The sequence below is a fragment of the Sceloporus undulatus genome, chromosome 9, assembly GCF_019175285.1.
Source record: "Sceloporus undulatus isolate JIND9_A2432 ecotype Alabama chromosome 9, SceUnd_v1.1, whole genome shotgun sequence".
NCBI lineage: Eukaryota > Metazoa > Chordata > Lepidosauria > Squamata > Phrynosomatidae > Sceloporus > Sceloporus undulatus.
In genome coordinates this window covers 12,853,540-12,881,221 of record NC_056530.1, presented here as the reverse complement: position 1 = coordinate 12,881,221, position 27,682 = coordinate 12,853,540, and the positions used below count along the sequence as shown (strand labels likewise).

At 44.7% G+C, this 27,682-nt stretch overlaps 1 protein-coding gene across 4 annotated transcripts in view; it reads left to right on the top strand.

Annotated features, from left to right (window-relative positions):
* RIMS3 (regulating synaptic membrane exocytosis 3) overlaps nucleotides 1-27,682 on the top strand; it is a 47,607-nt gene that overhangs the window by 3,076 nt on the left and 16,849 nt on the right. The window contains exons 3-4 of one of the 4 annotated variants that reach the window (XM_042439548.1): nucleotides 2,037-2,827; nucleotides 26,913-27,177. In XM_042439548.1, coding sequence (XP_042295482.1) covers nucleotides 2,747-2,827; nucleotides 26,913-27,177 — 346 coding nt within the window. In that variant the 5' untranslated portion in view covers nucleotides 2,037-2,746. Of the gene's footprint in view, nucleotides 1-1,494; nucleotides 2,828-15,572; nucleotides 15,798-19,530; nucleotides 19,573-26,912; nucleotides 27,178-27,682 lie in introns of those variants that run through there. The other 3 variants (XM_042439547.1, XM_042439549.1, XM_042439551.1) reach the window with 3 other exon arrangements.

Genomic DNA, 27,682 nt, shown 5'->3' with positions numbered 1-27,682 from the left:
AAAGTGAAAACGGCGAGGAATTGCGTGAATGATTATCACACGCAATTGTGCAAACGAAGTGACGTCGGAAATAAATTGGTCGCCGAAATCCCGAAAGTAAAAGCATGTGTTTTTAATGGTGACCCCTTTAATGGTGGGTTTTGTGCGACGTCGTGTGAAATCGTTTCGCGTAATTGCGTGGTTTTTCCGGGATATTCACGGGGTAAACTCCCGATCTCCTTCGTGTGATAAACTCTATCGGGTGGCATTGAGCGTTAATCCGACATTAACCTGCGCATAAAGCGGCCAAAAGCAGCCAAAAGTAAAAAGCCGCCGATTTTGTCTGCCTTCTGGGTTAATATCGGGATGTTGGAAATGCATTGTCGCTCAAATCCCAAAAGTAAAAAGATGCTTCTTCGTGACCACTTTAACGGCGGGGTTTGTGCGACGTTGTGTGAAATCATTTCACGCAGTTACGCGATAAGAATTAAAGTACTGACATTGACGTGTGGATAGGTTGACCCTGGTTTTTTGGGTCAATTGTTTGACTAAAATTTCTAGACTTATACATGGTTCCCGGGATATTCATGGGATAAACTCCCAATCTCCGTTGTGTGATAGACTCCTAATGCTGATGACCCCATAGAACTAGCAGAAAACCTCACAGATCTGGGACGCCTGCTAAGGAAGAGCAAAGAAGAAAGCGCAAGAAAGCAGTCCCAAGTCCAGCAAATATATGGAGAATCACCTCTCTCTTTTTGGTCCCAAAAGGAAGGGCAGGGCAGTGTTGACTCCTGGAAAGCAGGCAGGGATTTGCAGGCGATGGGGAATTATTTAATTGATCCCAGGTCACATTGGCCTCTATGGTGCAGCCTGCTGTTCCTTCGTAAGTAAGGCGCGGGCGGAGGGAAGAGCTGAGGACTCATTTCATTTCGTCATAGGTTGTTGTCATTGTTCCAAAATGCCCAGATCTGAGACAAAATGACCTCCGCTCTTGCAACCAAACAAACCCCAAACCCTCTGAGGATGTAATTTGTTGCCACTGTGTGCTTTCAAGTCCTTTCCAACATTTATGGTGACCCTAAGGCGAACCTATCTTGGGGCTTTCTTGGCAAGATTTGTTCAGAGGGAGTATGCCTTTGCCATGCTTTGAGGCTGAGAGAGTGTGACCTGGCCAAGGCTGGGAATCGCACCCGGGTCTCCAGAGTCGTAGCCCAGTGTTCAAACCACTATGCCACACCTGTGAAATAATCAATAGCTCCGGATTTGCTAGGTTTATGGGTGCAGGGTCCCCATGAAAGTAGAAAAACCACACTACACCAAAGACACATGCTCTGTGGGTTGTGTGTGCGTATGTTTGGTGTAGTGTATTCATTCTCTGTATGTCGTATGTGTCTTTGGTGTATTCATTCTGTGTGGGTGTGGTGCGTGGTTTATTCATTCTCCCTCTGTGTGTGTGGTGCATCTTTTGTGTAGTGTATTCATTCTCTGTGTTGTGTATATGTGTCTTTGGTGTATTCATTATCTGTGTGTGTTATGTGCCTGTGTCTGGTGTAGCCTATTCATCCTCTCTCTTTCCCTCTGTTGCATTCTTGTGCGTCTGTGTCTCTGTGTGTCTTCCGTACAGAGCGTTCATCCTCTGTGTGTTGTGTGCTTCTGTCTGGTGTAGCCTATTCACCCTCTCTTTCTCACTCTTTCTGTTGCATTCCTTCTCACTGTGTGTGTTGCATTCGTTGTGTGTGTGTGTGTGTGTGAGTGTGTTGTATTCATTCTCTGTGTGTGCCTTTGCTGCAGTGCATTCATCTTTTGTGTTTCTGTTGTGTGCCTGTGTTTGGTGTACCCTATTCATCCTCTCTCTTTCCCCCTCTCTGTTGCATTCCTTCTGTGTGTGTGTTTGTGTGTGTTAGGTTTAGTGTATTAAGTCTCTCTGTGTTGTGTGCCTGTGTTTGGTATAACCTGTTCATCCTCCCTCTCTCTTCTGTCTGCCTTCCTTCTCTCTCTCTGTGTGTGTGTGTGTGTGTGTGTGTGTGTGTGTTGTATTCATTGTGTGTATGTAGTCATTCCCTGTGTGTGTCTTTGGTGTAGTGCATTCATCCTCTGTGTGTGTGTGCTTGTGTGCTTGTGTCTGGTGTACCCTATTAATCCTTTCTTTCTCACTCTCTGTTGCATTCCTTGTGTGTGTGTGTGTGTGTGTGTTGTGTGCCTGTGTTTGGAGTAATCTATTCACCTTCTCTCTTTCCCCCTCTCTCTGTTGCATTCTCTCTCTCTCTCTCTCTCTCTCTCTCTCTCTCTGTGTGTGTGTGTGTTAGGTTTAGTGTACTAATTCTCTGTGTGTGTTGAGTGTGCCTGTGTCTGTTGTAGCCTGTTCATCCTCTCTCCCTCAATCTTCTGCCTTCCTTCCTTCTCTCTCTCTCTCTCTCTCTCTCATCATTCTCTGTGTGTGTCTTTGATGTAGTGCATTCATCCTCTGTGTGTTGTGTGCCTGTGTCTGGTGTACCCTATTCATCCTCTCTGTGTTGCTTTCTGTGTGTGTTGTGTGGGTGCCTGGTGTTCCTCCTGTTCCCTCCTTCCCTCCCTTTCTCCATCCCTCTCCATCCTCTCTCTCTCTCTCTCTCTCCATCCTTCCCTGTATCCCTCCCTGCATCCTCTTTCTCATCCACAGCAGGGAGAGATGCTCAAGCAGAGGCTGCCAGCTGAGAGAGACCCAGGAGGAGCCTGACTGACTGCCTTCTATCCTTCCTTCTTGGAGGGTCCCTTCTCCATCCCAATGGAGGACCAGGAGGACCAAGAGGAGGAGGAGGCTGGGAGCAGCCTTCCTGGGCAGAGACCCCCAGAGACCCCACTCCAGGTGAGTCCACCAGGGAGGAGGGCTTGCCTTGGCATCCGCAAGGATGCCCACCCAAGAGATGGAAGGAACCAGTGTGAGTTGGGGGTTACTCCTTCTCCTACTCCTATAAAAACCTCTTACTCCTTTACTCCTACTCCCCAGATGTGGGGGAAAGCCTAGTTGCTTTGCTAGGCTGGTGTATGTGTATAGTATATAAGTGTCTCTCTTTGCCTCAGTCTCAGTCCCTTCCCCAGTGCACTATCATAACATTGTTGTTTGGGGTTTGAATGTACGACGTACGACATGCTAACAGGCATAAGGAGTAACAAATATATTTTATTACTCCTTATTCCTACTCCTGTAAAAACCCCTTTGTATAATAGTAGTAGTAGTAGTAGCAGTAATAAAAGAAATCAGAGACATAGCCCTGTTAGTCTGGGGAATCAATGTGCAAAGGGACCTTCTAGCTACACATCCCTTTGAATAATAATAGTAGTAGTAGTAATAAAAGAAATCAGAGACATAGCCTTTGTTAGTCTGGAAGATCAGTGTGCAAAGGGACCTTGTAGCTATACATTTTAATATAATAATAATAACAATAACAATAACAATAACAATAACAATAATAATAATAATAATAATAATAATAGAAATCAAAAGACATAACCCTGTTAGTCCGGTAAATCAGTATGCAAACGGATTTTGTTGGGCGATGACAATGACAATGACAATGACAGGCTTGTTAGTCTGGAAAACTAATATGCAAGATCACAAGATCCATTATTATTATTATTATTATTATTATTATTACTATTATTTATTTATTTATTTATTTCTAAAAGAGACAGTCCTTGGAACCTGCTTTCTTACAGTCTGGCAGTTCCTCATTGAGGGCTAGGTGCTTGGATAGGATTCAAATAAACTATGGGCTAAAACTCCAAAGGAAAGAGCTGGCAGACTGTGAAACTGAAATGATGAAGATGAGGATGAGGATGATGATGATGATGATGATGATTATTATTATTATTATTGGGGGGTTAGAATTCAGTATGCTGTAGAGCCTCTACAAAAGTATTTTGGGCAGATAGCTTATATTAATGCATGCACCTTACCCAGCTTCATAGCCTATGAATTCTCACACCTCCTTCGGCTTCCTTTCTTTGCCTGGAAAATGCAATCAAAAACATTTTTATAAGGTTTGCACTAAAAGCTGGAGTGGATACACCCCTCCAGGGAAAGCTTTCCCCCACATTCCTACTGCTTAACCCCATAGTATGTGTGTGCGTGTGATACCAAGACAATTTTGTAAAATGAAATAGCAGCCTTGCAGAATGAGCAAAGTGGGTATAATTCCTGGGAAAGTAATTGCAACTCTGGCTAAGTGACTACCTCTGGAAGGAAAATATTAAACAGGTGTAATTTTTAACTTCCTTTCAATATTATGAGAATATGCAGTTGCGGTATTTGTTGTTTAGAAGATGGTCCCGTTGCCGTATTTGTCGTAAAATAACTCACTTTTGGACATGAACATTACGCTCCTATATGGATTTTATTTGGGAACAAATGGAGCTTAGTGGAAGTTACTTCTATAACAAAGGCATAGGATTTGGGTCTCAGGAAAATGAATAATCTTTTTAAAAGTAAGCACACACATTGTTTATTCTCCTACAATAACTGCGGAAGCGCTGTGTCCAGGTTGCCAATGTTTTTACGGCCTTGTGCTCCAATGTCTTGGGGAGCCACTTCGTCTATAGATGTCTAGTCATTAAGTGGGTGCAGAAACATTTTTTAAATTATATTGAAATTAAACATTTATTTTGCCCTGAATGATGGACTGACAGACAGATAAGTAGTGATGATATGATATAATATGAAATTAGCTTGCTGTCTTTATAAAATGTTTGATTTTTGCATCTTGGTTGCATTCTTCTTCATTATCTTGTTCTCATGTTATGAGCAGCGTTGGGCGAGAGGTTTGCATTTTTGCAGGAGTAAGAATGACTTCCGTAACAATGGTTGTGCTTATAGGCAATAACAACCGTTGCCTCTTCACAGTGCCAAGTGACCAAAACCAGATCAGGAAGCAAAAGCATGAACAGCTCTCCCTGTAGGCTTCCAAACAAGCCAAGGTGCCAGGATCCACCTTCTCGGAAATGAATCACAGGATCGCTCAAGCCTCTGAAAGTCTTGTGGGCGGACTACGGAGTTTATCGTACAGGAGGGAATCGGCCAAATCCCGTGCAACGCGGGATTGTTTGGACACATTGAGCATTAATCCAAAATTAACCCGCACAGAAAGTGGGCAAATCTCGCATTAAACCACATAGAAAGTGGACAAAATCGGCCGCTTTTTACTTTGGGACGATTTTGTTCACTTAATGTCGGATCAAAGCTGAATGCCCCCAACAGAGTTTATCACATGAAGGAGATCGGGAGTTTATTTTAAAAATCATGTAATTACGCAAAATGATTTCACACAATGTCACACAAAACCCACCATTAAAGTGGTCACAAAGAAGCATTAACATGCATCTTTTTACTTTCGGGATTTCAGCGACAATGCATTCCCGATATCACTTTATTTGCCTGCTTGCGTGTGATGATCATTCACTCAATTAGTTGCCATTTTCACTTTATTTGCAGCATGCTTTAAATGCGCTTTAATCTCTCTTCAATGCCGAAATCAGCCCCAGTGTGATCGACTCCAACGTGTCCGAAAACGATCCTGCTTTTTTGGGATATTCCTGGTATTTAAATCCAGTTTTTGCGTGGGATTTGGGCACTTAACTTCCTGTGTGATAATCTCCTATGGCAGAGTAGCTGGTTCAGCCTCTGCCCAACTTTGATATGAGACCTCCATGGAGAGGAAGAACTTTTAACAAAGGATCTGCCAACCATCCACCTTCAGTAATCAATAAACTTGCTTCCAATTAGCTGGAATGAGATAGTGGCTGCTCTGTCCCTTCAGGGAAATGCGGCTAGGACTAATTGGTGGCAAGCTGAAACGCCTTGCCCCATTGCTGGGAATAAAAAAGCAATCATGGGGTGGGGAATCGGGAAGCGTGTGAGAGTGGGAATGAGTGCTGGAGGGTGTCCTGGGGAGCAGACTGGCACCCTTTTCTCTCTGGAACGGCCTTGGATGCACTGCAGGAGTGGCAGAAATCTAACTGGCCAAAGTCCCCCTTTCGCCCCAGCGCTATGACTTATTGCATCTCTGCCCTAAATTGGTACTAGCAAATCTCTCCTTCTCTCTAGTCAGTGGTTGTCTTTAAAGAAGAGAAGTTATTTTAAAAGAAGAGCCAGGGGCTCCAGGGTCGACTCAGCCTGGCATCCTTCCATAGGTCGCTAAAATGAGTCCCCAGCTTGTTGGGGGGCAATTTGCTCCCATATTGTAAACCGCTTACGGAGTGCTTAAGTGCAGTGATAAGCGGTATAGAAGTGGACTTGCTATTACATTCAGCCTGTGCCATACATGAGCTTCCTTTATGAAGCCGCAGTACAATTAAATGTATGTGCATTGGTTGCCCTGTTGCTCTATCCTGACTATAGTTGTCTACGGCTCTGTTGCAATGGTTCCGAAACATTGGTCTTGCAAGCATTTCAGGTTTCAGTTCCAGCTTCTCCAGCAGTCAGAAATTTGGGGAGCTGAAGTCCAAAACAATTGGGAGGATTGAAGTTTGGGAAACACTGCACAGTCTCTTCCCACCTGTTGCTTTGGTTATTTGGGGACTATATTTGAAGTGCACTAGCTTGGGTTCATTGCTGGGCACCTTTTCCAACAGGTTGCCTTCCCTCCAGATGATGGAGGCCATCAAGGCCCATCTTCCTGATGCTCGGCCTTGTTGCCCAGAGGCTGGGAAGAGATGCAGTCTGAAACATCTGTAAAGGAAGATCGATGCTTCTTGGTTTTCACTCCGGAGAGAAGGAGCCCTCTGAAGCTTGCTAAACAAGCAATTAGCCAAGTGCTGGATTACATCAGCCGGAGCATCGAGAGAATATCTGGTGGCTGATTTCATTAGCACCAATGTTATTGGAGAGAGGCTGGCTACTTCTGCAGTCAATCCTGGACAGGCTATTTGGAGAGTGATGTTCCTTTCGTTTAGGAGCAGATCACACCTGCACCAGCAGAACAAACCATTTAAAAATAAAACAGCAAAGAAAGTTGGGGAAAGCATCTCTTTATCTGGACTACAACAGCTGTGATCCATCCGTTCAGACTCTATGATATGCCTTGTCACACTTAATCTGCAACTTTCTGTAGACTTTAGGAAGGACCAACACTTTTTCTCCAGCTCCTCCCAAGCCTGGCTTTTGTTTGCAGTGTAAGCACAGTCTCTGCTGGGGTTTGCTCGAGGCCTTCTCCCGAAGGGAAGATTACGCCTTGTTGTTGATGAGGTTGCTTTGCCCTCGTGACACTCCGCCGCTTTGCTTTTCCAAGATCAGCCATTGCTTTTGTTTTATAAGAGGCAGCAAAACGCTGCAAGGTAGCCAGAAAGTAGGAATCAGCAGCTACTGGAGGATCTGGCCCTGTGGGTGCCATGGCTTGATCTATCCAAGTGCTGAGCGTCAGACATGTGCGTGTGCTGAGCATGGAACAGCTCACATCATTTGTGACGTCCCAAGAGAGCCAGTGTGTTGTAATGGTTTGAGCATTGGACTCAAACCATAGACTCAGACCAGGGTTCCAGTCTCAGCTTGGCCATGTAAACCCACTGGGTGACTTTAGGCACATCACACTCTCTCAGCCTCGGAGGACGGCAATACAACCACCCTCTGAGCAAATCTTGCCAAGAAAATCCCATGATAGGTTCTCCTTAGGATTGCCGTAAGTCGGAAATGACTTGATGGCACACAGCAACAAGATGCACCAGAACTCTCTGACAGACCAAGCAGAATACTTTGCCAAGCTACAAATGCCAGGATTCCATAGGTTAAAGCCATGGCTGTTAAAGTGGTGTCAAACTGCTTTATTTCTGCAGTGAGGCAGGTCTAATATTGCCCTTCCCAGTAGACTCAGGCAAAAGGGAGCTGCGACATCCTATCTCTTGCTTGTTCTTCCTCATTTCATAACATCTTGCCTGCTTTCTTATGTTGCTTGGCCACTTGTGTCCCAGTTTCCATCCATGAAATTTTGGAACATATGAATTAATGTGGCATCCATACATTTGATGTGAGTTCCTTGTCAACCGATTACCAAGTAGGTGGCAGACTGGTGACTATGAAAGCATCTCAGGACCCAGAGAGACTTCCCAGCGATGCCATCAATAAGCATCACATCCTCCGCCAGTTCCAGTCAGGAGAAATCTATGCAGCCCTTCAGCTCTGATTACTTATCGATCTGGATGGCAGCTTCCATTAATCCCAACCGCTTTGTGATCTGGCCTTGTTTTACAGCCTCATTGATGGAAAGTGTCATAGCTTGCTCCTCAAAGACGTCTGGGAACTGAAATTTCGCATGAGCCTTGAGGACAAACAGACCAGAATCCTGTTAGGGTCCCACACCTGTGTAAGGAGTTTATCACACAAAAGAGATTGGGAGTTTATCCCGTGAATATCCAGTAAAAATTGCGTAATTACACGTAACCATTTCGCACGGCATCGCACAAAAGCCGCCATCAAAGTGGTCACAAAGAAGCATTTCCGATAGCACTTTATTTGCGCAATTGCGTGGCATAATCATTTGCGCAACTATTCGCCATTTCCGCTTCATTTGCAAGATGCTTTAAATGAGCTTTAATCTCTCCTTAATGCCAAAATCAACCCCAGTGCAATAAACTCATAAGTTTCCTTACATGTGAGGTTGTAATTTTTTGTCACCAGTGTGCAGATTCAGTTTTCACGATTGTGTAAGTCGGGTGTGTAAGCATGGGAGTCATGTTTGCCAGGTTGACAAAAGAGCAAAAAGGGACAGTTGAAATCCATGGCGTGCTCTTCTGGTGCTCTTTCCCCCTAATCCACCCAGATCTCTATGATTCTCACCTATTGCCTGGCTTCTCTAATGTGTTAGGGCTTGTCTACACAGTTTAAAAACTGTACACAATTCCATGACATTCAGCCATGGCATTTAAAGCAGTGTTAAAGTGCATTATTTCTGCAGTGCAGCTGCATCCTGACTCTCGCCATCTTCAACCCTTGCTTGGCCACACACATCCTGCTTTTCATCTGTGAAATGTTGGAGATATTGCAAAAGGAAAAAGAAAATTATACACACACAAACACACACACACACGCCCATACTGTATATACTCAACTATAAGTCGACTGCATGAGCAGTCAGCATTGAATAGCATCTGCTGGCACCCGGCCCCTGGCAGGAACCCACCTGCAGACCAGATGGAGCTCCCAAAAATGCCGCAGCAGAAAGAGCAAATAGGCGTGCGGACCACTTGCTCCCCTGTTGTCTCTGGATCTCAGGGGAGGTCGATGTAGCACAGGCAAGTGAGCAAGCAGATGGGCAGATGGCTGCAGCTGGTGGTCGTCTCCGTCTCCATTCCTCCATGCCACAGTTTAGCCCTTTGCCACTTCTCCCACTGGGCATTGGGTCTATAAGGGCAAACAGGAGCTCAGCCATAAGGGGGGGGGGGGGCAAAGTCAGGGCATTGTCCTCCTAAATAAGAATTCCATTTCCCTAGTCTCCATTACCCAAAGATCTAGCATTGTGGTAACTTAAAACTTCAGCGGAACATTTAGAAATCCTCCTGTATGATTTTTTAAACACCTTTTGTCTGATGAAGAAGCCAGGGACACTAACTTGCAACATGTCTTTTGTGCATTTTGGTTGTCCCCATAAAGGGATCACTGTGAAGTCGAAGGCTTTCATGGCCGGCATCCATAGTTTTTTGTGGGTTTCTCGGGCTATGTGGTCATGTTCTAGAAGAGTTTATTCCTGACGTTTCGTCAGCATCTATGGCTGGCATCTTCAGAGAATGAGGGAGGGAAGCATATCAACCAAACCCTAAAGCATCCAAGAATCATAGAACATAGGTCCGAAACGCACTGCAGAAGTAATCCACTTTGGGACTGCTTTAACTTTCCTGGCCCAATTCTAGGGAATTCTAGAAACTGTAGTTTTGTGAGACATTTAACTTCTGTTAGAGAGAGCTCTGGGGCTAAACTAATAAACTACAATTCCTAGGATTCCTTAGCACTGAGCCAGGGCAGTTAAAGTGGTCTCAAACTGGATTATTTCTGCCGTGTGTTTTGGACCACAGTTTCTTGGCATCATCATCATAAATGGTGACGGCAGGAATGTGGTACAGATGTCAAAACTAACCCCACAGATCCATTTTCCAGGCTATTTCTGACCCCTGTTTAGTGGGATAGACCCACTCTTTCCCCACACTTCCAGCTATTCGTAGGTTAGCATGAGAGCATGGGATGTGGCCAGAGGCAAGGAGAGATGGCATTGCTCAAGTGAGATGTGAAACATCCCTCTTCAGAAAGATGATTTTGGTGTGACAACTGAGCAGCTTGGAACCGATTCCCCTTCTCCTCTCCTCCCCTCCTTCTTCCTTGCAAATGTTGAGTTTGCATCCAATGCCTGCCTTCAAAAGTCTCCGTCATTTTCATGCAACCCAGGGATTGGGCAGCACATGGCTGCAAAGTCCTGGAGAGAGTACGCAAACCGCAGCATCAGTTCCCTTGTTACTATGTGAGAAGTTTGATGCTCTGGCAGATCAGCTCTTGTGCAACCTGGTCACCAGATTTGTGCGGCTTTAATGGCTGCAGGTTAAGACTGGCATCTTTGCCAAGCCTTTGGCGCACACTGGGAGTCTGGCAAAGAGTATTTATTTTAAGGCAATGGAACACTATACACTGGATCATGGCTTTGACATGGCCTCCGGCCCCTTAGGACACATGCATCATTTAAACAGCATACTTCCAAAGTGACCTGAAGCAGCTTTATTTTGGCCTGTCTGTATGGGGCCTATATCTCTGGAAAGCAGGGTTTGAATCCCCATTTGTCTGTGAAAACCCACTGGGTGACTTTGGGCAAGTCACACTCTCTCAGCCTCAGAGAATCGCAAGGATAAGCCCCCTCTGAACAAATCTTGGTAAGAAAACCCTGTGATAGATTTACCTTAGGATCACCATAGGTTGGAAATTACAGTGGGTCCTTGTTATCCGCTGGGGTTTGGTTCCAGGATAACAAAATCTGTGGATGCTCGAGTCCTATGTAAATACAATGGCAGTTGAAAAGACAACCCGTATATATAATAGAAAATCAAAGTTAATTTGAAATATAAACTTTTTTTTGAATATTTTCAAGCCATGGATGCTTGAATCCTTGGATAAAAAAATCCGTGGATAAAGAGGGCAGACTGTATTTGAAGGCAAAACACACACACAACGCACATGACTTAGAGACTTGCCACACTGTGGAAATAAAGCAGATCGACGCCACTTTTAACTGCCATGGCTCCATCTTGTGTGATCCTGGGATTTACAGTTGGATGAAAGGCATTACAGTAGTAGGCACTACACAATGTTGTTGCCCTGCAACTCCCAGCATCCTGCGCCATTGGGTCTGATGGGAGCTGCAGTCCAACAACATCTGGAGAACCATTACATGAATGGGAATAATGGAGAAAATCCTTTGCGTGCCGCTTTTCAGCTGCAAATATGTTTCTTGGGCTGGTTTGGCTCTGTACAGAGAGGAACTTAGATGTTGCCGCTAATGCACACTACACTGGGGCATCTTATACTCCCTCCTTTATTGATCCTTGCTTTTGCTGTGCTTGAAACCTCCAACGCTGGTGGAGGAAGGACCCGGGCCCTCTTTATGGGCATGCACTCTGCAAAGTTTGCTCTCGGGCCTTTTCTTCTGCCGCGAATTGGATTAGAGGAATTAATCAGACGTTTCCGAGGTCTCGACCCTCCCTGCTTTTTTGGGATTAAAGAAACTCCTGCCAGAGCTGTGAGCCACTGGTAATTGCTTCTCCTGGCTGCCAAAACCCTCACTTCCCTGGCTTCCTAGCAGTGAGAAAGAAGAGCTTCCTCTGCCTTTAGACGCAGGCAGGACAAGGATGAGATTATTATATCGTTTCTTGGCAGAACTGTGCTCCAGGGGCATAGCTATAGGAGAACCAGGACCGTGAAGCTGGAGTCATAAGCAATTTGCACTTTAAATTTCTACCAACCATTTCCATTCCTACGGACTCTGACTCCCACTCTGTATACAGTAACCCCTTGCTATCCAATGAGGTTACCTAAATCTGTGAATGCTCAAGTCCCACTAAATCGAATGACATCGTAAAAGAGCGTCCCTCCTATAAAAATGGCAAAATCAAGGTTTGCTTTTTGGAATTAATATACTTTGCAGATATTTTCAAGGTGTGGATGGTTGAATCTGTGGATGTAGAGGGGCGACTCCAAAGCTGACACTTAGGGAGTGCTTAAGCGCACTGATAAGTGGTATAGAAATGGACTTGCTATTGCTATTGCTATTAAATGCCAGTGGGGTAGAGTGGTTTGAGCGTTCGACGTATGACTCTGTAGACCAAGGTTCAATTCCCTGCTCAGCCATGGATAAACCCACTAGGGAGTTTAACACACAAAGAAGATTGGGAGTTTATATCCCAGTGATTGTAATTATGCGAAACGGTTTCACACAATGTCACACAAAACCCGTCATTAAAGGGGTCACAAAGAAGCATCAATGTGCATCTTTGTGCTTTCGGGATTTTAGCGGCAATGCATTGACAATATTGCTTTATTTGCGCGATCGCGTGTAATATTCATTTGCGCAATTCCTTGCCATTTTCACTCTATTTGCAGGATGGCTTTAAATGTGCTTTAATCTCTCCTTAATGCCAAAATTAGCCCCAGTGAGTCACACAATCTCAGCCTCAGAAAACCCTGTGATAGGTTCACCTTAGGATTGCCGTGAGAAACAACTTGAAGGTACACTTCTCTTTCTCTATATATATGTCCCCCCGCTGTCCCAGTTTCCCCAACCATTTTTCAAGGCCAGTGTTGGAACTGGAAATTTGCATTTTAAGCACAACGTGGAATTTGAATGCCCAAATTAGGGCACTTTAGGTTTGCTGGCATCTGTCAGACGGTTTCATTTGGGCAGGTGTCAAATAGGAAGCCTCACCAGCGGTCACCTCTCAGATGGCAAATCCGATTAGACACAGGCTCCAGCACACACAAGCATGAATGTCACTCGGTATCTAATCGCACAACAAATCCTGTTTGTCTCTGTGATGGATGTCACAGACGGGAGCGATGCTCATAAGAACCTCTGCCTATTTATCACCAACTCTGGAATTTGCAATTACCTAATTTTATTTGGAGGACAGTGCTGCCATCATAGCAATTCACCATCTTTCCATTTGTGACCCCTGCAATTTTGTTTAGCCTGCTGCATCTGTAGAGATTGTATGTTCCTCGGTTCTGTTTCCTCCACCCCACCCTTGCCTTACTGGTTATCTATGCGCAGCTGCACATGTGTGCATGGATTAAAACAGCATAAAAGGAGGGGATTTTTAATGCAAGCACAGCATTAAGCGCCAGGATTCGGTTCCATACTGTGATTTAATCAATGCACACATGCGCAATGCATGAAGAGGTATCCATCGCGATTCCTGTCCCCGTCGTGTTTTAGTCAATGGGCGTATGCGCACCTGCACATGGGTTTAAAGGGGGGAAATATATGATTGAAAAATGCAGCAGAATTGTGCTCCCACCCCCTTTGGATTTCATTCTTGATACTGTATTTAGATATTCAGGACAAACTAAGAGAGAGGCTGAGTGGAAGGTGGAGTAAAGATACTCACAGCACAGACAGAGCTAGACTTGGTGGATTGCTTTTGCTTGAGCCGTCTGGGGCCTTTGACCTGTAATGTTTGATTCGCGCATAACTATCCCCCAACAAACGCAGATGTCCTGGAGAGATGAGTGTGCCCATTTGAACCCAACCCAGGGTGGCAGGCAAATCTGGTTTAATCTCGGAGAAGAAGAGCATCCTTGGCAGAATTGGGGAGAATATTGCAAGGCCCCTGTATGGGACACACACATTTATCTTGTCTCGCCAGCCGTATTGTTAGCATTGTGGTACAAAGATTTTAAATTGCAGTGGTCGGAAATGATGCTCAAATTCAGGGAAGCTTGGAGGACCAGAAAGGCACAAATAGCATGCTGTGAGGAAGTTGTTCTGCAAGGATGGCGGCATACATCTCTGCCCTGAAAGAGATTCATGGATCACAAGGTCAGTACCAGGATGAGATGAAAGGTACGTCTACACTGTAGAAGTAATGCAGTTTAACACCACTTTAAGTACTGTAGCTCCATCCTATGGAATCCTGGGGTTTGGAGTTTACAAGTTCCTCAGCTTTTTCTGCCAAAGAGTGCTTCCTCATGAAACTAGAAATTCCAAGATTCTGTAGGATGGAGCTATGATGGTTAAAGGGGTGTCAAACTGTGTTATTTCTACAGTATAGATCAGTGATGGTGAAACTTTTACAGACCGAGTGCCCAAACTGCAACCTAGACCCCACTTATTTATTGCAAAGTGCCATGTCCCTCTGGCTTTCTAGTAAGAAACTCTGGCAAACTCTATGCTAGGGCGACAGCATGTGTGCCCACAGAGAGGGCTCTAAGTGCCACCTCTGGCACATGTGCCATAGGTTCGCCATCACTGGTATAGATGCACCCTAAGAGTAGCATCAACCAATTCTGGTCTACCTCCCATTCTCTTGGTCTTAGCTTTCCTTGCCATCTCAAATTTGCCATTCCCCCAATCTAGTGCCCTCTTGATGTGTTGAGCAGCATGCCCATCATCTCCCTTGGTCCTGCCAGCTGAGGCTGATGGGAGCTGCAGTCCAGCGCATCTGGAGAACACCAACTAGGGAAAGCCTCTTCTGTCCAGTCACTTATGTCCCCCCCCCCACTTTGACACAGGAAGAAGTTAAAGAAATGGATAGCATAGGAGAGACAGAGAGATCTTAGCTGTTTCCTTGATTCTGTAGATTGCAGCTTGTCCTTGTACTGTATAAACATTAAAATATACCCATTATTATTATTATTATTATTATTATTATTATTATTATTATTTACAAAAGCAGCATTGACTTCTGATCCCTTGGGTTCTTAGCTTTTTGTTGGTTTTTCAGGCTATGTGGCCAAATTCTAGAAGAGTTTGTTTCTGACGTTTCACCAGCATCTGTGGCTGGCATCTTCGGAGAATGCTGGCATGGAAAAGAGTGGGGTATATATACTATGTGACCAGAACAACCCAGTGATTAACATGTAAATCACTCCCTCTCAACCAAGGGTCATACAATATATATATATCCCACTGTCCTCCATGCCGGCATTCTCTGAAAATGCCTGCCACAGATGCCGGCAGACATCAGAAATAAACTCTTCTAGAACATGGCCACCTCAGCCGAAAAACCCACAAAAACTATAGATGCCGGCCATGAAAGCCTTTGGCTTCACCTGGGTTTTTTGTTGGGGGGCATTTATTTTATTTTATTTTATTTTATTTTATTTTATTTTATTTTATTTTATGTGTGGCTCCCAGAGGTAGAAATGTGGCCCATGGTCCCTCCGCCTTGGTTCACCCCTGCCTTAGAGAGTATGACTATCATGGGAGGCAATTTCCAATCAACTCTGGCATATTACCTTTGAATTTCTTCTCCCCCCCCCCCCCCAATCCTTCCTTTCCTTCTCCCTTTCTCTGATCCCCCTCTTTTGCTTTGGTTTTGGCTGTGATGAGAATTGGGTCAGTGAGGTAACCATGGCAATCCTTAAGCAAAAGAGAGTCTACAATCCCAGCTCCCTCCTTCTCTCCACATCATCTCTCTCCGGCTCTGTCTCTCCTCTTGCTTTGGAGATCCGCTAGTCTGTTTTTAAGCTGCATTTGGGGGGTCTTTGAGTCCCCTCCATTCGGAGACCGGGTGCATATGCAAGGCAGAAAAGCTGGTGAGCACCCGGGTTTCCATGATCCAGCGTGCGCTTGGATGCAAACCAGACCCATCTCTAGGTAAGCAGACTTCATCGTCTTCTCCTTTCAAGCACAGAGACTGAATTTTGTATTTGTTTTAGAGGAAGGGGAGAAAGGGAAAGGTACCTTCTTTGCACCATAAGGCTTGCCGGTGGCTCGACCCAGTTGTTGTTGTTGTTGTTGTTGAGTGCTGCAAGAAAAGCATCCCCCCGCCTCCAGCCTCACCCCATTCTAGACAGCTGAAGCTCTCTCTGAGCATCATCTCCAAACTGAGCCTGTAGTAAGATTGCAATACGTGCATGAGCATCTTGATTCCCCGAAGGATGGCTCAGCCACGGCTGTTAGGGAAGAAAGTGCAAGTTTTTGCTTGGATAGTGGACTCACCTATTCAGTATTCTCAAAGGATGCATGGAGAGTTGATGGTGTTCATGGTGAGAAGGATGACAACATCATCATCGTCATCATCAGCCATGATTCTATATCATGGTCTACATTGAATAAATTTACACATTCTTCTTCTTGTTGTCGAAGGCTTTCATGGCCGGCATCCATAGTTTTTGTGGGTGTTTTGGGCTATGTGGCCATGTTCTGGAAGAGTTTATCCCTGACGTTTCGCCAGTATCTGTGGCTGGCATCTTCAGAGAAAGATGCTGGCGAAGCGTCAGGAATAAACCCTTCTAGAACATGGCCACATAGCCTGAAAAACCCACAAAAAACTTCTTGTTGTTGTGCGCCTTCAAGTCATTTCTGACCTATGGCGACCCTATGGCGAACCTTTTGCGGGATTTTGGTGGCAAGATTTGTTCAGAGATGGTCCATTGCTATCCTCTGGGGCTGAGAGTATGGGACTCGCCCAAAATCACTCAATGGGTATGACCAAGCGCAGATTTGAACACTGGTCTCCAGAGTCCTAGGCCAACACTGAAATTACAACACCATACTGGCTCCCATTCTAGTGAATTGCAGAGGTGTGTATCAGGGCACTAGCAAAAGTGTCTGGGAGTGTATCAGGCTCTACCGATGTGCATTTGCACTCCCTAGCTAGTGTCCCAATGTGTATTGGGTGGGATATACTGATGGACACCAGCAGTCCCTTGGTATTGTTTGGATGGGCTAGGGAGGAAAGGGTTAAAACACACAAACAAAAACACACACACACACACACTGCATACAATCCTGATCTGAATTGCCTTCTTAGAGGCTAGCATTAGAGGCATGCACACAACTTTGCGTGACATGTTTTTACACATCATATATACCACAAGAGAATCTATGGCAATCCCATGTCATCTTATAGGACCTCCCCATTCCCATCTCTGACTTATCCTTCGGCCTTAAGGAAAATTATAAGATTTTTGTGAGTTTTTTGGGCTATGGGGCTATGTTCTAGAAGAGTTTATTCCTGACGTTTCTCCAGCATCTGTGGCTGGCATCTTCAGAGCAATGCCAGCCACAGATGCTGACAAAACGTCAGGAATAAACTCTTCTAGGACATGGCCACATAGCCCGAAAAACCCACAAAAATCTATGGATGCCAACCATGAAAGCATTTGATTTCACAAAATTATAAGACTTGGCCTAAAACTTTGACACTGTAGAAGTAATGCGGATTGACACCACTTTGACTGCTATTGTGCCATCCTGCATAATCCTGGGGTGTGTAGTTTGGTGAGGCGTTAGCACTCTTTGGCAGAGAACGCTGAAGACCTTGTAAAACTATAAATCCCAGGCTTCCATAGGATGGAGCCAAGGCACTTAAAAGTGGTGGCCAACGGTATTATTTCTACATTGTAGATGGACCCTAAGACTTGGCCCTAATGCAACTTGTAAGTTACAAGATGAAGTCTTAAAATTTGGCCCTATGACAGTTTATCCAAACTGACACTTTCCAGATGGATTTGAATCTGCAGCCCTAGCCAAGCTGAAGGATGATGAGTGTTACAGTCCAACACATCTGGAGGGTGTCAGCTTGGGCTAAGCTACCCAACGCCTTCGACATCACTTTCCCTCGAAGGCAAGGAGAGATCCTTCCAAATAAACACACTGCATTTAAAAAGGCTAGAGATCTGATTGCCAAAAGATTCAAGGAAGCAAATAACAGATCTGAGAGCATTATTGCTATCTCCATTCCTGCTTTAAAAAGATATATGAGATTTTGGGAGGTGGAATTAAGGGGGAAATGGAGATGGTGATAAAGAGATTGTGTGTTGTTTGGAAAACATGCAGATGTCTCCGAAACATTGCTTAAAAGAAGGCCGAAAGGAAATAAACCCATTAAGAGCAATTGGTTAGAGGACTTGAAAAACCCTTTTGGTCAACTAAAAAAGGCTCATTATCTGAAATAGCTTAATTATTTCAGTACCCCAGCCTGAATCTTCTTGTTAGTTATTCACCTCAGTTTGTGGAATCAATTCAGTTTAATGATCTCTTGACTCTGGGGTTGACAGTGAAATCCAAGATAGGGCTGCTATGCCATTAAGAGTTCTGCCCAGGGGTTGGACATATGTTGTTGTTTTTGTGTGCCTTCGAATCGTTTCTGACTTATGGCTACCCTAAGGCACTCCTATCATCAGGTTTTCTTGGCACGATTAGTTCAGAGGAGGTTTGCTGTTGCCTTCCCCTGAGGCTGAGAGAGTGTGACTTGCTCAAGCTCACCCAGTGGTTTTCATGGCTGAACCAGGAATCGAACCCAGATCTCCAGTCGTAGTCCAACACTCAAAACACTATGCCATGGTGGATCTCTTGTTGGCCATATTGCAAAGGACAGTGACATACGGCACCCACAAAACAGTGATACCTTAATTGGAGCAACTGAAATGCACCAAATACATGTTGCAAGCTTTCGAAGCTCCATTGGCTTCTTCATGAGGCAGAGGTATTAAAAACCATAGGGGGGGGGGGGGGATAAGTACTTGTGTGACTCAAAAGGCCTTCTTACCTGAATGCCAATACCCCCATGCCATCTGAACTGAAGACAACTGAAGACAACAACCGCAACATCTTGACAAAATGCTGACATACGACTAACATCATCATATTTTTGTTTTCATCTTGTGTGATTTTCAATACCTGATGAAGAAGCCAACGGAGCTTCGAAGGTTTGCAACAGGTATATTGTGCATTAAACGTATCACTGTTTTGTGGATCTGGCATGTTATTGCAATTGGTGGTTGTGTTGAAGAAGGAATTTCAGTGCATTTAAAGGTATTACTGTTTTGTGACCAATGCTTGATGAAATTCCCTCTTCCAGTAGCATAGTGGTTTGAGGGTTGGACTATGACTCTGGAGTCCAGGGTTCGATTCCCAGCTTGACCATGGAAACCCACTGGGTGATCTTAGGCAAGTCACACTCTCTCAGCCTCAGGAGAAGGCAATGGCAAACCTCCTCTGAACAAACCCCATGATAAATTTTCTTAGGGTCACCATGTCAAAAATGACTTGAAGGCACAACCACAACCATTGCCTTGGTTTCATGTGGCCACCCTAACTGTCTCACCATCCAAAATGTACTTTTGTGAGTCTATTTAAGGGTCCAGCTGCAAGAAATGGGGATAATGCAGGTATTACCTTCCAAAATACGAATTGTGCTCCCCAAAAAGTTGTAGCCATTTCTAAATTTCTAGCAATAACTTAAAACCCCTGTTGTTGTTGTTGTTGTTGTATGCCTTCAGGTCATTTCTTACTTATGGCGAACCCTATGGTGTACCTATTATATCCCAGTTGAGGACTTAGAAATAGAGTTTAGGCAACTGAAGAAAAGAGGCAAGCCAAGTGACCCAGGGAATGTGAATCCAGCAAATATAAAGAATTCCAGGTATCAATAATTTTTAGTGTCTCGCTTTCTGCAATGTTAGACATTTGGGATCTGAAGAAAAACTTCATGGGGGCAGCATTCTTGTCCGGAGGGGCAATGCCCCATAGCTGCCATACAAAAAGGTGTTGCACAGATTCAGAAGTGAAGGGCTTGGATAATGGAACCGACAATGAAAAGCAAAGGAGTTCATCCGACTGTTAAAATGATCCTCCAGTGCTTGGAGCAGAGATGCTCTTTAGTCTGGGGAACAAATCTGATGTACTCACCACAGTAAGCCGCCGCAGTGAAAATCGCATGCCAGCAGCTTAAAAGACGCTTCTGATTAAGAGCAGCTATGTTTAAAAGGCATTGGGATTGTTTTAACTGGTTTAACAGGCCTGCCTTCCGCCCAGCAAACGCCGGGGATTGTGGTCCCTTGAAGGGCGTTACAGATCTCTATAGGAGAGACTTCTCAGCACCTACAGTTTCCAAGATGCTTTGGGAGAAAGCCAAGTTATGTCAGTAGTGTTTTGGAGAATGCAGGTCACAGGAACCCCAGGAGATTTGTCAAGGTGAGGTTTGAATACCTTTCCACACCGTAGGTGAGCCCCGATCAAATATCTGGTTTTGTTTAATATTTATATGGGAGCCAGCGTGGTGTAGTGGTTTGAGCATTGGACCAAGAAACCAAGGTTTGAATCCCTACTTGGACATAGAAAACTCCTGGGTAGCCTTGGGCAAGTCACACTCTCTCAGCCTCAGAGGCAGGCAAAGCCAACCCCCAGCCAACAAATCTTGCAACAAAAACTTGCCAAATGATAGGTTTTACTTGCCAAGTGATAGGTTGCCATAAACCAGAAATGACTCAAAGGCACAGATGGTGAGACAACTAGGGTTGCCACATGAAATCAAGGAAATGCTTGCAAATTTGGTTTGGCCTGCTCTCTCTCTCCCAAGTTATTAACGCCAGGCAGCTTCCAGTGGGTGAGATCCTATATCAAAGAGATACGATGTGATGTTAAACTTGCAGAATTACACCTGCACTACACCACCTTGTTATAGAATTGCAACACTGCACAAGCAATGCTTATGGCACACTGATGCTCAAAGCAGAAGCATGCGTCACTTGCTGTCTGTGTGAAATGCACAGTGCACCATAAAAATCAGCGGCACTGCATGTGTGACTCTATTTTCGTAAACTGTAGCTGAATATGGCTATTCTGCCTGGGCCAAAACCCTCTGTCTGCTTGTGTAAGGGAACAGGTGCCTGAAACGGGCACCAAAAAGATGCTTGCCATCGCTTTCCTGCCCTAAAGGGAAGCTGTACAGTTTACATATTCAAAATGTGCACATCATGTATTTCCTTTAAAAGCCGCCTTGGGTATTGCACACATCCCAAATGCCACTTGAGGAAAGGACCCCAAAGGGCCCAGTTGTGTATACAGTGGGCCCTTGATATCCTCGAGTTTGGTTTGATACCAAAATCTGTGGATGCTCAAGTCCAAAATCTGTGGATGCTCAAGTATACAATGGCGTAACAAAATGGTATCCCTTATACAAAATGGCAAAATCAAGGTTTGCTTTTTTGGAATTTATATTCCTTTTCTAACATCTCCAAACCATTGGTGGTTGAATCCATGGATAAAGAATCCGTGGATATGGAGAGCCAACCGTCAATGAAAGACGAAGTGGGTGAATGAAGAATGAAGGGTCCCATTATTTTGACTATTACGTTACGCCTTAATTTTCCCCTGCCGCGCTAAGTACTGCTTTGCCATTTACAACCGGCTTGGGAAGAAAGGTCTCCTGCCTCATTGGTTTTCAGGGGAAGAGAACAAGCGACCTGCTAACCCATTTTGCAGCACCGGCTGCTTCATACTCTTGAGCAGCAGCCAAATCTTTGATTGAAAGGCTGGCAAGTGAGGTCTATTTATCTAAATTTCCTGGGGAATGGCTGATATACAAGGCTAATTGGAGGCTGGGGGTGGCATTGGCGATTATTTCCATGCCATGTACAAGCCCTATTAGAAAGAGAACCTGGATCCTTAAGGGAGGAAATACAAAGAGGTTGCAGGCATTTTGTTCTGTGCTTGGAGGAAAATTCTCAATTCCACATCCAGATTCTGAGCTAAAGGGGCCAGGTCTTGCAGCTTGACTTGCAAAGCAAGCCAAAAGGGAGTTTGAATCAGTCTCCACTCCAATACCTTCCAACATTTCACAGATGAAAACCAGGACACTTGTAGGCAAGTGCAAGATGGCGAAAGTTACATGTATGAGGAAGAACATGCAAGCTAGGAAAGGATGCAGCGGTTTGCTCTTGCCTGGGCCAACTGGGAAGAACAAGATTCCTCCCACTCCACTCTCCTCTCCCCTTTGAGTTAATGGAGTACAATATACTTTTGCACTTCAGACTTGCTTTGCTGGAACTGAAGTAAACAAGGCAGAGAAGAAATTGGGATATTTTAAAAGCAGATGGGGAGGCATAGTGGTTCAAGCACTAGATTATGACTCTGGAAACCAGGGTTTGAATCCTTGCTTGGCCATGTAAACCCACTGAGTGATCTTGAGCAAGTCGCACTCTCTCAGCCTCAGAGGATGGCAATGGCAACCCTCCTCTGAAGAAACTTGCCAAGAAAACCCCATGATAGCTTCATCATAGGATGGCCATAAGTCAGAAATGACTTGATGGCACGCAACAACAACAAGATGCACCAGAGCTGTTTGATAGGCCAGGCTGAATACCTCCCCAAACTACAAATCCTACAAGATGGAGTCATGATTTGAAGTTTAAAAGCTGCAGGTAGTAACCTCCTCACTCAGAGCCACTAGTTGTCACCGCTGCCTGTCTAAGTGGATGGTGCATCGCCTTTCGCTCTTTGCAGGTTGTCCTTGTTTACAGGTGGATTCCTAAAAAAGCGGGTTGCCTTCCACCCACCCAGGCTGTGTTCAAGCGACTGCCACCCCCTCCTTTCACCACAGGATCCCTGGCATGCCCGCTTCATGCAGCCGCTTGCCACCCACACAATTCATCAGAAATGGAGAGCAGGAGAGCCGGGTCCACCGAGCAGAAGTGGGCGTTGGGAGATGCCCGTAATTTACCACAATACAGGGGGAAATCTTTGCTGGTTCCTTGCTGCTGTTTCTTGCAGAGTGGAACAGAGAGAGAGGAAGAGACAATACAGGATTTGCCAGCTGGAGATGGAAAAAGAAAACCGGCTGGCATTGAATAGTTTCACAATATCCATATTCACGTAGGGACGCTTGTGATGTTATGGTATATATGGCATCTGTAGTGGTGGAGGGACTGATGTGCCTTCCATTGTTCAATGGACACTGATGCACATCTGGGCACATCCCAGTGCACATCTTAGCACCAGTTAGGATGTGCCAAAGCATAGCAGGAGCACCCAATGTGCATCGTAAGTGTAGCATAAATGCCCATTGCACATTGGAGGACCCTTGCTATGCCCAGATATTCCTTGAATGCAAACAAATATAGGAATACCCACCTAACTTTTTCAAGCTTGGTCCCAGCATCACACAATTGGGTGTCAATCCATGTGGAAGTTATTCTCCATAAGTCCCATAGCAAGACATTACATGGCATGAGTAGGTGCATGCGGATAACCTGATGCAACAGCCAGTTCATTTCAGTGGGACTTGGGCAAAGGAGCATCTTGCTGGATTGTGTCCCTTGGAAGGCAATGACTGGGATCCTATTGGTGTCTTACACAGGTGTAAGTCCCACTCCTGAAGTGGCTGGACATTTTTGTCCTCATTCATTCATGGTTGTGGAAGCCGATTTGCACACAGGGTACTCCTGTGCATTGATATAATGGCTGTGTATACATTTTGTGCACAGATGCACTTTCCTCATCCCACATCCATGTGCATGTGCATTCGATTGTGTACTCAGCCGCACATGTTGTTAGTTTGGTTCATTTGTGCAATGTCACCATGTTGAGATGCATGCTACACCAACCACAGCCTGCAGATATTTCGTTGTTATGCTCCAAGGCAAGAAAATATCCTGGAATGGCCTGGCAGATGGTTTCTCTTCTTCAGTTTGGTTTCCTGGCCCTAAGAACCTCATTTGCTTGAGAGAGAGAAGGGGTGCAAAATTGCTACCAAAAAACAAGGAAGGCCTAGGCCATGGGAAGGATTCTGGGAGCTGTAGTCCACAAAAAGTAAATGATTTTCTGAGCAAGGGAGTTGCCTGCGCCTCTCAGAAACCCAGAGACTTTGCTCATATTTCAATGTGATGGTGTGCGTTTTTGTTTTGTTTTTTAATCCATTTTCTTTCTTACATCTGAAGCAGCATTCCTGGAAACGTTTTCCCAGGCGCCGGCACCAGCGCCTCCCTCCGTTATTACAAAGTGCCATGGCATGAATAATTTAGCTTCCTCTCAAAGATGGATCCATCCCCCATCCCATGGGAAAGCTGAATTATTGATGGCAAGGAGGAAAAGCAAGAGTGAGCAAGTTTCCCAGCCAAGTTTTTCACACCTTTTTGGAGGGGGGTTGAAATTGGACCTTCATTGGGAGTGTCACAAACACCGCAACTGGCCCAGAACCACAGAAGTGGCCCAATAACACCAATGTATTTTCGGATCTTTAAGGGATGGGGAGATGGGGAGGTTCAAATGGCATGGGATGTAAGGTTTTGGAAAGGTTTCCAATGATGCTAAAAACCATGCATCCAAGAAAGTAGACCAAGCTCATGCTACAACTTCTTTTGCCCATTTAGGCTGCAGCCGCGTTGCAGAAATAATTCAATGCAAAGTCGAAGGCTTTCATGGCTGGCATCCATAGTGGTTTATGGGTTTCTCGGGCCATGTGGCCATGTTCTAGAAGGCTTTATTCCTGACGTTTCGCCAGCATCTGTGGCTGACATCTTCAGATAATTAAGAAGAATGAAGAGAATGAAGATGCCAGCCACAGATGCTGGCGAAACGTCAGGAATAAACTCTCATAGAAGATGGCCACAGCCTGAAAAACCCACAAAAATCTTTAGAAATAATTCAGTTTGGCACTACTTTAACTGCCATGGCTCAGTGCTATTGGATCATGGGAATTGTAGTTTTGTGAGAGACTTAGCCTTGTGTGGTCAGAGAGCTCTTATGTCACAACTACAGATCCCAGGATCCCATAGCATTGAGCCATGGCAATTAAACCACATTTATTCTGCATTGTAGATGCATGTCCAGGTATAGGTTGGGGGATACTGGGATTAGTGGTACTCATGGGAAAAGGAATGTGGGATTTTGGCTGATAGAAGGTGAACATGAACCAGCCTGACTTTCCTGCAAAGCAAGATTGCATTGTTAAGATCGTAGCCTGATTCAGCAGAAGTCTCTCTCTCTCTCATATATATATATATATATATATATATATATATATATATATATATGGTTATTTCACATTAAATCCTTTTCAGAGGGGAAAAGGACCTCCTGGGATCACTATTTTCAATCCAAATATTGAAACTGGATAATACTTGGGAACGTCTGTAAGTAATGCGTTCTCTTGTGGATTACGCATAAGCCTTCGGAGAGATAAATCTAATGTACAGACCAGCCCTGTCAGTTTTTCTCTGGTCAGGTTTCAAACACGCAATTGTGAGCTTGTGTTAGCTGCAGATGGAAAGGCTTGCTTCTTTAAAAATCCATTCTTGCTAATAAAGGTAATGTGAGAATGTTCTTCCTTCAAGGGAAGGGTTATGTATCCCAAAAGGATTGAGAATAAAGGTCAGTGTCTGCCATTGTGCTTTGTGTGCCTTAGTGAAATCAATTGGTTTATTCCAGGGCTTGGTACAGTTTGGGTGTTTTTGGACTATAATGCCCATAATTCCCCGATTATATTTGACAAATATAAATTTTACAAATGTGTTCTTTTATCTGGTTGGAAAAGGGATTTTTGTAGCAATAGCAATAACAGCTTCATTTATATACCGCACTAAAGTGGTTTTTCTCCTTCCTTCCTTCCTTCCTTCCTTCCTTCCTTCCTTCCTTCCTTCTTCCCCCCTTCCCTTCCTTCCTTTTTGTAATGCCTCTCAATTTTCCTGAAGTTATTTTCCATTTTCATACTGCTTTCTTGTAATGATATTCTGTTTTTTGTGTATACCATCATGAAATCATCTTTAAGAGCAATGCACAGGCTATATATTTTGAATGAATGAATGAATGAATGAATGAATGAATGAATGCAAGCCCCCACACTCTCTTTCTACCACTTTCTCTCTTGAAATGTGTCTAAACCAGGTTACTATCTTGTGGCAACAAATCCCATTGACCATACAGTAGCACCACATGGATTGATGGCTGGTAAAGTAGCTTCTGGGGAGGAAAAGTTGCACTTCGTGGGGAAAACTAATGGAGATTAGCAGTGTAATCCAGACCTTTTTTCATTGGAAAATTATCGCCAGGTGGAGAGACACCCTCCTAGGCCAAAATCTGTAAGAGTCCGTTTAAAGAAAACTTAATTCAAGAAACCTGTTACTTTAATAAGGAGTTGAGATGGTTTGCAGCTGAACAGGTGTGGAAATAATGTTAAGAGGCCACATGTGGCCTCCAAAGCCACATTTATGGCCTTCGGGCCACTAACAGGTTCCCCTAAACCCCAGCCAGATTTTAAAAATCAGTGCAAAAAGAAGAAATCGTGTTCTTGCATGGCTCTAGGAGTGATGATTCTTTCTTTATGCAAGCTGCGCATCAAATAAGAATTTGTTCCCCACCAGAAATGAGAATGAATTCCCAGTCACTTCTTGGAGCAAAAGGAGAGAGAGGTTTGGGGTCACTGCCTTGAGCAAAAGCACTGGACGAAAGAAAATGGAGGCTCTTTGGGAAAGCAAGACACTGGGAAGAACGACATGGCCAGGACTTGGCCTGCAGGCGCTCAACATTGTGTCTTTTGACCTTTTGGATATTCAAAATGTTTTATTACTCATTTCTGCCCTTTTGTAATGCAAAGGTAAAGAGAGAAGGGAAGGGCTAGTGCAGTGGTTCTCAACCTTCCTTTAATACAGTTCCTCATGTTGTAGTGACCCCAACCATAAACTTGCGGTGTCTCGGTTCCTAAGACCATCAGGAATATATTTTTTCTGATAGTCTTAGATTCGACTTCCCCAAAGGGGCCACAACCCACATTGAGAAATGCTGGGCTAGTGGGAAAATGGCAAGGGTCTGCTGTTGGATACGTTGTTTGACAGTGGAAATAGGCTGCCTTAGAAGATGGTGGACTTTTCCTCTTTGGAGGTCTTTAAATAGAGATGGAATGGGCCTCTTTCAGGAGTGGTTTACTTGTGTATTGCTTCACAGCCTGTTCCTCCCACGGTTCCTCATCTCTTGCGTCTTCCATTGCAGATTCACCCTGCCGGCCAGGAGCCACTGAGACCCCCTCGGGTGACCATGCTGAACGGGGAGACGAGTTCATCCTCGGCCAGGAACGTGATCCGAAGCTCCAGCATCAGCGGAGAGATGTACAACATTGAGAAGAGCAATGGGGGCAATCCGGATTCAGCTAGCCTATCGTCCACGAAGAAACGGCGCTCCAGCCTTGGAGCCAAGATGGTGGCTATCGTGGGTCTCTCCCAGTGGAGCAAGAGCACAATGCAACTCAACCATCCTGGTAAGGCTGACTCTTTCTTTTTGTGCTGCATCAGTCTTTGGATTGCTAGAGCTCCTTTTGCACAACCAAAAAAGTACAACATATGTATAGGAGCTTACACAGATGTTAGGATACCAACAGGATTCAAGCCAGAGTTGCCCAGAGTCTTGGATTAGTGCAACCTAGAACCCAATATTAGCCCTTGGATAGATGCCAGCCACAGATGCTGGTGAAACATCAGGAAGAAACTCTTCTAGAACATGGCCACATAGCCTGAAAAACCCACAAAAATCTATGGTTGCCAGCCATGACAGCCTTCGACTTCACATTAGCCATTTGACGTTAGCCATTTGTACTGTAGCATCTTTGTCACAGGTGCATTCCCAAGATCCTGGGATAGGCTTGCTTGTTCTCCTGTGTGGTGGAGAACACATCTTGGCATCTAAACCCTTTCCCATTTTGTCCCCCTTCGTCTCAAGATGGGGTTTGTGTATGTGTGTGTGTGTGTGTGTGAAATACATCTGCC